Source organism: Triticum aestivum, chromosome 2A, assembly GCF_018294505.1.
Source record: "Triticum aestivum cultivar Chinese Spring chromosome 2A, IWGSC CS RefSeq v2.1, whole genome shotgun sequence".
NCBI lineage: Eukaryota > Viridiplantae > Streptophyta > Magnoliopsida > Poales > Poaceae > Triticum > Triticum aestivum.
The window spans coordinates 734,606,521-734,616,816 of NC_057797.1; the positions used below are offsets into that span (position 1 = coordinate 734,606,521).

The 10,296-nt window shown below is 46.3% G+C and overlaps 1 protein-coding gene across 1 annotated transcript; it reads right to left on the reverse strand.

The window, feature by feature from the left end:
• Window positions 1-617: 617 nt before the first annotated feature.
• LOC123190697 (squamosa promoter-binding-like protein 8) lies at window positions 618-4,922 on the reverse strand. The gene is made up of 3 exons (XM_044603395.1): window positions 3,801-4,922; window positions 1,413-1,567; window positions 618-1,154 (listed from the first exon to the last, which is right to left on the reverse strand). Exons 1-3 carry the CDS (start codon window positions 4,475-4,477, stop codon window positions 748-750), a joined length of 1,239 nt encoding a protein of 412 aa, XP_044459330.1. The 5' UTR covers window positions 4,478-4,922; the 3' UTR covers window positions 618-747.
• Between the last annotated feature and the right edge of the window lie 5,374 nt (window positions 4,923-10,296).

Sequence of the window (10,296 nt, forward strand, 5' to 3'; positions counted from 1 at the left end):
GGTCTGTTTGATTTGCACAAATTGGGGAAATAAAATCAAAACTATGAAATACATGAAGATGAGTGCTATCTCCAATTCTGTTTGATTTGAAAACACAGGTTATGTCAATAAATGACTTTTGGTCGTACCACAAGAATAAATCATAGCAACACAGGACTCACAAGAACATCTTCCTCTTGTATGCTTATTTTGCCCCTCCATTCGGCATTCAATAATAGGGCGCCCAACCCGTTCTATCCTGTAATATTTAGAATACAATCTGTGTGAGAGAAATTATACATTAACTAGTTCTGGTTCAAGGAACTTTTGCCTGATTTCAACAATTTATCTTTGACTATGTTAATATCTACTAAACATTTTTCCTTTCGATTTGAGTGCAATATGGCCCATAAAAAGCATATATGTTTCCAAAAATTAAACTTGTTCTCTCATATATATGAAACTGAAAAAGTTTGATCCCCCAACTCATTAATCAGCTGTGACGTGCAAAGAGCATAACTACTGCCAAGTACATGAGGCAAATTGAAGGTACTAAATGTATGAATTGTACTAGTACCACCTTTTGGGAGGGCATTGAAGCGCCGCTTACCAAATATATATAAGTAGGAGATTGCCACTGCACAAACTACCATTATTATATCATATTACGGTAATTAATACAGACAAGATAGAAAGAAATGATCCGATCGACGTACACACACGTACGAGAGGGAGCATTAAATATCACCAATTATATTAGCTAATTAGCTAGTGATCGAAGTCGAGATCAAACATGGCCTGCCCGAGCTGAAGGATGTTGCTGTGCTGATGGAATCCCAAGGCTGGCTGTTCTTGCTGCACATGGCCGATATTTGACGTGTTGTCAGTGCTCGAGACAGCTTGGCTCTGAGGGAAGCACGAGCCTGCAGAGGACGAAGGGAAAGGGAAGCCATGTTGGCTTTGCAGGTGAAGACCATGGCCATGGTGTCCCTGCTGCTGCTGCTGCTGCTGCATCATTGATGCTTTCCCCTTGGGATCCACCTGCATTTCTTTCACCGCCTCTCCGTGGCCCATGGTTTCGTCCTGATCTTTAGACAAGTCTCCACTCCCCAGCTGCACTTGTATGTCCATCGCGTCTCCGGTCCCGGTGCTTTTGCTGCTGCTTCCGGCTGCTTCTGTTGACAATTATTTGTTAGTATTTTGATGTGTCAATTACTTGGTAAGTTGAAGGCAAAACTAAGGTAATATTTATTAATACTTCCTCCGTCTGAAAAACTTGTCCCAAACTTGTCTCTTAAATGGATATATCTAGCATTAACTTGGTGCTACATACATCCATTTAAGGGACAAGCTTTTCCGGACGGAGGGAGTATGTGTCAAGGCAATGCATGATTAGATAGAGAAACATGCATGGACGGATGCATTTCACGTACTGCCTTTGGCACTTGCTGCTTTGCTGGCCTGTGCCCTTCTCTTGTCGGCGGCATCACCCTCGGACGGCTTTGACTTCCTTCGACGGCGGTTGTGGTCGGCGAGGCGTTTCCTGCAGCTCTTCTTCGCGTCGTCGAACTCATCAAGCAGATGGAATCTGAACGAAGAAAGAGAATAGGTTAGAACAAATTAACAGCAGAACTGTATAAAAAGACATACACATGAAATACTAATGTGTGGCTGACAACACACATAAAAATAGGGACATATGTGCATGGTGTATCATCAATTTATCCATAGCATGCATGCATGAGCTGGCTGCAAATCCTAATCCTAGGTAAGACACAAATTAGTGCATGATCAGAGATCAATTCTGGACCGAAAGAACATTCTGGCTGGGGACCGATGCAGTAGCTAGGCAATGATGATCCTGAACATGAGAAGCATATATCCCAAACTGTTGCCATCGATCCCACGCAGACAGTTTGGAGCTTTGCAGCCGACTCATATGGAGTGTCTCCATATGGTGTGTCACACTGCAAGTGATCCCACTGTTTCCCTTTGAATGCGTTGCTACTCTTCACACGTGCATCCTAACAGAGATCTCGCTGAAAGGGCAGGTAAAAGGGATGGTCTGATAGAAATGCCTTTACGCTGTCTGTCCAACACATTGTTATTACCACAGCCACATGCACGCAGGAGAGAGAGAGAGAGAGAGAGAGAGAGAGAGAGAGAGAGAGAGAGAGAGAGAGAGAGAGAGAGAGAGAGAGAGAGAGAGAGAGAGAGAGAGAGAGAGAGAGAGAGAGAGAGAGAGATGCTTGCGATTGCAACCTGCCTGTGGTGGTACGTACATACGTTCGTACGTGGTACAAACTTGCAATACTTAGGGAGAAAGTAGCCATGCTTCTCTGACTTTGGGAGGCATTTGCATGTACAGACAGGTCATACTGTTTGAAGTAACCACTCCAACATGCATGCAAAGGAGAAGTGAAGCAAAAATAAATGGCAAGGAGAGCAGCAAGCAAAGGAGGATAGAAGGAAGGAGCAACTCAAAGGACAACATGTCTGCATATAAGTGTTCTCTTGTCATGTACAGGCAGAGCGAAGATATGTAGAAAGGAGGAGATCACAAGATCATATTTGGATGATTGAATCACGGAGCGCCACATAATCTGTCAATTTATTGTAAAAATAAATTCGTACTTATTATGATTTTGCTCATTCTAAATATCTCATTCTAATCTGTAAATTAATCTACATAAAATTGTACACTAACAAATCCAGAATTGTAGTAGCATGAAATTTTTACATATACATTACATGCAAATAAAGCAATGAATCTTGCTTGCCCACATGTGGGTTGTCAAGCCAAGTCTTACGGCGTGACTAGCTCGGCTCTCCGCTGTGTGATCGGTCAAGCAGCATGAATGCACAACCAGTATAACGTCTGGCTTTGCTTTTTGCCAGTGTGATTCTTTGCATGTGTGTTGGTGTTGGTTGTGTTCATCTTAACTACGAAGAGGTCAGGTGTTTTTTTTAGGCAGAGGCCAGGTGTTACTCATTGTGTTTTGTATTTTCTTGATGCTTCACTATGAGTTAATAAATGACTCCCTTTATCGAAAAAGAGCATGACGTCTGGCAGTGTATGACATCGCTAAAAGGGCCAAGATTGTTCATTGCAAAATTTCCAACTCCTAGTAATCGAGGGGCTTGCTGTGGTGAGGTGTATATTGTACAGTACACCAGTTGTTTGTTTGCTTAATAGCTACTGTTTCCTTTGGAATTTATTGAGGGAGAACAGTGAAAGAACAGGGTATGCGAAATTTTCGCTCATATTTGTTTTGTTTCGATCTAGCAGTTAAGCATCGGACAGGTACTGTAGGAACGTCCGTGGAAGAGGAATCTAACTAGGTGCAATGTAGATTCGTTACTTCTAAGATCCAGCTAAAAAAAGGGGTAACAGAAAATGTGGCAAAGAAATATAACATCAAGTTCGAGGACATAATTTCGTCTTTGTTTAATTTTCCAACTAAAATGCAATTACTTGAGGTGATCGATGTTGGTATCACGATCCAGGAGAACAAACTAATAAGATCTCAAAACTAGATTGGTAATTTGAAGGCTATTTTTGCGATCGAACGAGGTGACAGGATCAGGTAGATTGTTTCCGGTTCCAAACCATTCAATCAAACTGAATGCAACTTGCAGATCACTTAAATGCAAGTCATGATTCACGAAAGGGAGATCATTTTCCAACTCAACACGGCTCTACAAGATCTATCCATCTCTCTTTAGAATAGCTACTAATCGGTCGATCAGACACGCAATTCATCAACGAATTCTGGCAAAATGGATGGCGAATTAATATAGTATCAAGTGTGAATACTAACCTGCTGCACTGCTGGCAGAACCTCTGGTGGAGGCCGCCGGCGGTGACGACGACGGGAGCCTTGGAGTGGTGCTCGCAGACCTTGTGGCGGCGGTGGTAGCGCTTGGCGCCGGAGAGGTCTGCCTTGCAGCCCTCGGCCTGGCACCGGGGCGGGTGGTGGCCGTAGGTGTAGCCGCCTCTGGGAGGGAAGTAGGTCCGGTAGCCGAGGTTGAGCCCCAGCTGCGTGGCCGCGAAGCTCGCCATGTTCTCCTCCGCCGAACTGACCAGGGTGGGGAAGTAGTACTCGGGCGCGCCCGTCCCCGCCTGCTGGTGGTAGTACGACTGGAAGCCGCCGGCGGTGCCGCCCCCGCCGAATTGGCCGTAGGGGCTGCCGTTGCCTCCTGCCGCGGCGGCGGCGAGGTAATGGTGCGAGGTGGGGTGGTGGTAGAACTGGAGGATGTCGTGGGGGCTGTGGGCGGCGATGGTGGCGTGGCTGGACGGGGGGAGGAGCGCCAGCGAGCTGGGCTCGAGGCTGTAACCACCGAGGTGGTGGTGGTGGTGGTGGTCGTGCTCCCTATGGATGCCGCCGCCCCCCTCCTGGTGGTCCATGATCGGAAAAAGCGACGGCGGCGGCGGGTTGGGAGCCCCATAGCCGAACTCGTCGCAGGAGTTCACAGCTGCGGGTGGAAGGTTCATCATCCTCGCGGCCGCTTAATTTATCCGCTATAGAGAGCAGAGAACACGGCCGGAAAGGGGTTAGGAATGGAAGCGAGGACGCGGTGCAAGTACAGTGTGTCCCGGCCGGCCTTGCTCGCTCACTCACTGGCTTGAGGCTGTGGAATCGACGGAGCTCCGGGGACAAGCGTGCGCCATGGGGGGGCGTGTGGTGTGATATGCCGCGTGGTGGAGCTCGACGGACCGATGGCTCTCCAAGCAGCTTGTTTCTGATGGGAGGGAGCTCTAGGTGGGAGTGGAGGGTGCGTACTTTTCGTCTAGGGTTCCATGGACGAAGGAACGAGTGGTGAGGAGCGAGGGTGGAGTGCGTTTCTGGTTATATGGACCGATGAATCTCGCTGGCCAGGAGAGAGAGGGGGAGAGGGCGAGGGAGAGGGGGATCAAGCTGTATCTGTCCATCAACAAGGAAAACTAGCAAAGGCTATGGGTAGCTAGCTAGGGGGGCTGTGCTGTGCTGGGGATGGGAGCGATGGAACTTAATTGGAGTTTGGTGAGGGGGCCGGTGATAGCTGCTGCTGGCGTTATGTCTCCGGCCACCGTTTTTCCACTGCTCGCCTCCGTATCCATTTCCATTTGGCCAGGCGCGGGGTAGGGTTACAACAACACTGTGCGCCAGCGCCAGCACCACCCTTTCTATAGCTTCATCGTAACGTACGAGTACGACACTGTTGCATGTGTGCCTTGGAGAAGATGCGTCGATCCATCGAGATCGAGGGGGTACGCACGTACGTACGTATAGCACGCATGTATAATGTGCATGTGAGCCAGAGGGAAGGTGGCGCGTACATGCATGCATGGCCCGGCCGTGTGTGACACCGGGCCTGGCCGGCCCGGGGGTGTACTGTTCACGCATATATTCATGAGATGTGATCTAGTAATGGCCAGGGAAGTACGACGTACGTACGTGCGTACGTGCAGGAGGAGGGCCTCCTCCGTTGCTACCCATCTACAGGGCCGGCCATGGCCAGCAGATGTGTGCATGCCCTCGATAGTCGCCATCAGACTTGCTTTCTACGGCTGGCTATATATTGTACGTACGCCATAATTCCATGACCGGTGCTAGCTAACTAGCTTGCGTAATGAGGTGGATACTGCGGACGTACGTCCTGTACCGATCATATTATACGTGTGGCAAGCAAGTCGTTCGACAGATATATGGGGAAGTACGTACGTTCATCCTCCAGGTGTAATGTAATGTAAATATTGACTAGTCTGCGGATCCAACTTTGTTTGGCTCCCATTGTTGGTTCTATAATTCAATGATTTTTCGAATTTGATTTCAGAAATGCGTTGTTTAGCTGCCACAAGAAATGGAATCATAAATTTTAAACCCAATTATAGGGAGCTAGAATATAACTATACAATTCTTCACTATGAACACATAATCAAGTGTAATTCTTAACAAAAAATATATATTCAAATAATTCGAATCTAGAACCCAATTGCCCCCGCTCAAACTTATTCCATCGCCCACTTAATTTTCCCTTTGAGACCGCCTGTCTAGTCCAGGGGAGTACATATTGTCATTATGTGGGTGATGAAATTTGCACATTAGCGTCCTTGATAAGTGTTTTCTTTCTTTTTCAAGACATGTTTTTTTTCCAACATGCTTCATAGTTCATATACCTTGGTAACTACTCCCCCTGTCCCAAAATAAATGTCTCAACTTTATACTAATTTTAGTACAAAGTTGTGCTAAAGTTGAGATATTTGTTTAGGGACGGAGGGAGTATCTCGCAAAAGAAAAAACTTGGTAACTGCTCTCTTTCCTTTTCTAGACATGTTTTTTTTTTTTGCAACATGATTTACATACCTATATATGTGTGTTTTAGTTGTATCCCCTCCCCTTAAAGCTTTCTTCTACATCCAATCTTCTCAATCCTTGTCCCCCATCTTCTTTCATCCCACCTCCACCTACCAGTTTTCCTAGCCCCTGCCTGCCACGACAGGACCTGGATCTAGGTTTGTTGGGTATGTAGATGGAGGCTTCCCTTTGGGCAGGACAAGACGTGGATCGAGGTTTGATGGGTCAGTTTGATTAGAGGCAACGATGCCCTTAATAATGTGTCTCTAGTTCCCATGACTAGATGAAAAATGCATTTCGAATAGCATGTTAAAAATTCTAAAAAATCCTATTGTGAATGCTCAAACACAAGGTTTGCCATCGTATTTGTTATTCCCTTCATTTTCTTGCATATTAGGTTTGTCTTGAATCAAACTTCGTAAACTTTGACCAAGTTTCTATTTTTTATAAGATTTTCACCAAGATTATATTTCACATCATATATGCTTGTTATTGTAATTATTCATGTTGTTTCCTATAAACTTAGTCAAACTTTAGAGAATTGACCTAGCATAAAGCTAATATGTGAAGTAAATAAAAATGGAGAGAGTACATCTTGGTGGACTATCTCTTAGTTGTAGAAGAGTAACCCTTACTAGGGAGGTGCCTATGATATCTTCATCTAACTTGAGGTCCAGTAATTCATTCTTCAATGGATGTTGTGTGAGTTTGTACATGCGTCTAGTTTGGTATACCTATGTATATGCTGTTGGAAATATGCCCTAGAGGCAATAATAAAAGCATTATTATTATATTTCCTTGTTCATGATAATTGTCTTTATTCATGCTATAATTGTGTTATCCGGAAATCGTAATACATGTGTGAATAACAGACACCGACATGTCCCTAGTGAGCCTCTAGTTGACTAGCTCGTTGATCAACAGATAGTCATGGTTTCCTGACTATGGACACTGGATGTCATTGATAACGAGATCACATCATTGGGAGAATGATGTGATGGACAAGACCCAATCCTAAACATAGCACAAGATCGTATAGTTCGTTTGCTAGAGTTTTCCAATGTCAAGTATCTTTTCCTTAGACCATGAGATCGTGTAACTCCCGGATACCGTAGGAGTGCTTTGGGTATGCCAAACGTCACAACGTAACTGGGTGACTATAAAGGTAGACTACGGGTATCTCCGAAAGTGTCTGTTGGGTGACATGGATCAAGACTGGGATTTGTCACTCCGTATGACGGAGAGGTATCACTGGGCCCACTCGGTAATGCATCATCATAATGAGCTCAGAGTGACCACGTGTCTGGTCACGGGATCATGCATTACGGTACGAGTAAAGTGACTTGCCGGTAACGAGATTGAACGAGGTATTGGGATACCGACGATCGAATCTCGGGCAAGTAACATATCGATAGACAAAGGGAATAGCGTACGGGACTGATTAAATCCTCGACATCGTGGTTCATCCGATGAGATCATCGTGGAGCATGTGGGAGCCAACATGGGTATCCAGATCCCGCTGTTGGTTATTGACCGGAGAGTCGTCTCGGTCATGTCTGCTTGTCTCCCGAACCCGTAGGGTCTACACACTTAAGGTTCGGTGACGCTAGGGTTATGAAGATATGTATATGCAGAAACCCGAATGTTGTTCGGAGTCCCGGATGAGATCCCGGACGTCATGAGGAGTTCCGAAATGGTCCGGAGGTAAAGAATTATATATAGGAAGTGCTATTTCGGGCATCGGGACAAGTTTCGGGGTTATCGGTATTGTACCGGGACCACCGGAAGGGTCCCGGGGGTCCACCGGGTGGGGCCACCTGTCCCGGGGGGCCACATGGGCTGTAGGGGGTGCGCCTTGGCCTAGATGGGCCAAGGGCACCAGCCCCTATAGGCCCATGCGCCTAGGGTTTCCACCATGGAAGAGTCAATGTGGTGGAAGGCACCCCTAGGTGCCTTGGGGGGAGGGAAACCTCCCCTTGGCCGCCGCCCCCCCTAGTAGATCTCATCTACTAGGGCCGGCGCCCCCCCTGGCACCCCTATATATAGTGGGGGGGAGAGGAGGGATTTCACACCAGCCCCTGGCGCCTCCACCTCCCCCCGTTACCTCTCTCCCTCGTAGTCTCGGCGAAGCCCTGCTGCTGTGACGCCCTGCATCCACCACCACGCCGTCGTGCTGCTGGATCTTCATCAACCTCTCCTTCCCCCTTGCTGGATCAAGAAGGAGGAGACGTCTTCCGTCCCGTACGTGTGTTGAACGCGGAGGTGTCGTCCGTTCGGCGCTGATCATCGGTGATTTGGATCACATCGAGTACGACTACATCATCACCGTTCTTTTGAACGCTTCCGCTCGCGATCTACAAAGGTATGTAGATGCATCCAATGACTCGTTGCTAGATGAACTCCTAGATGATCTTGGTGAAACGAGTAGGAAAATTTTTTGTTTTCTGCAACGTTCCCCAACAGTGGCATCATGAGCTAGGTCTATGCGTAGTTCTTCTTGCGCGAGTAGAACACAATTTGTTGTGGGCGTAGATTTGTCAACTTTCTTGCCGTTACTAGTCCTTTCTTGCTTCAGCGGTATTGTGGGATGAAGCGGCCCGGACCAACCTTACACGTACACTTACGTGAGACCGGTTCCACCGACTAACATGCACTAGTTGCATAAGGTGGCTGGCGGGTGTCTGTCTCTCCTACTTTAGTTGGAGCGGAATCGATGAACAGGGTCCTTATGAAGGGTAAATAGAAGTTGACAAATCACGTTGTGGCTTTAACGTAGGTAAGAAAACGTTCTTGCTAGAACCCTAATTCAGCCACGTAAAACTTGCAACAACAATTAGAGGACGTCTAACTTGTTTTTGCAGCAAGTGGTTTGTGATATGATATGGCCAAAGTTGTGATGAATGATGAATGATCTATATGTGATGTATGAGATGTTCATGCTATTGTAATAGGAATCACGACTTGCATGTCGATGAGTATGACAACCGGCAGGAGCCATAGGAGTTGTCTTTATTCTTTTATATGACCTGCGTGTCATCAAGAAACGCCATGTAAATTACTTTACTTTATTGCTAAACGCGTTAGCCATAGTAGTAGAAGTAATAGTTGGCGAGCAACTTCATGGAGACACGATGATGGAGATCATGATGATGGAGATCATGGTGTCAAGCCGGTGACAAGATGATCATGGAGCCCCAAGATGGAGATCAAAGGAGCTATGTGATATTGGCCATATCATGTCACGTTTATTATTTGATTGCATGTGATGTTTATCATGTTTTGCATCTTGTTTACTTAGAACGACGGTAGTAAATAAGGTGATCCCTCATACTAATTTCAAGAAGTGTTCCCCCTAACTGTGCACCGTTGCGACAGTTCGCTGTTTCAAAACACCACGTGATGATCGGGTGTTTTATTCAGACGTTCACATACAACGGGTGTAAGACAGAGTTACACATGCAAACACTTAGGTTGACTTGACGAGCCTAGCATGTACAGACATGGCCTCGGAACACGGAAGACCGAAAGGTCGAGCATGAGTCGTATAGAAGATACGATCAACATGAAGATGTTCATCGATGTTGACTAGTCCGTCTCACGTGATGATCGGACACGGTCTAGTTTAACTCGGATCATGTAATACTTAGATGACTAGAGGGATGTCTAATCTAAGTGGGAGTTCATTAATAATTTGATTAGTTGAACTTAATTATCATGAACTTAGTCTAAATATTTTACAATATGTCTTGTAGATTAAATGGCCAACGTAGTCCTCAACTTCAACGCGTTCCTAGAGAAAACCAAGCTGAAAGACGATGGCAGCAACTATACGGACTGGGTCCGGAACCTGAGGATCATCCTCATAGCTGCCAAGAAAGATTATGTCCTACAAGCACCGCTTGGTGACGCACCCGTTCTCCCTGCAGAACAAGATGTTATGAACGCTTGGCAGGCACGTTTCGATGAATACTCCCTCGTT

Excerpts from the sequence above, each read along its gene's own strand:
- LOC123190697 (XM_044603395.1), bottom strand. The coding sequence starts at position 4,477 with ATGATGAACCTTCCACCCGCAGCTGTGAACTCCTGCGACGAGTTCGGC. Across the intron at positions 1,568-3,800 it reads TTCTGCCAGCAGTGCAGCAG|ATTCCATCTGCTTGATGAGT; the intron begins GTTAGTATTCAC and ends TTCTTCGTTCAG. Across the intron at positions 1,155-1,412 it reads AGCAGCAAGTGCCAAAGGCA|AAGCAGCCGGAAGCAGCAGC; the intron begins GTACGTGAAATG and ends AATTGTCAACAG.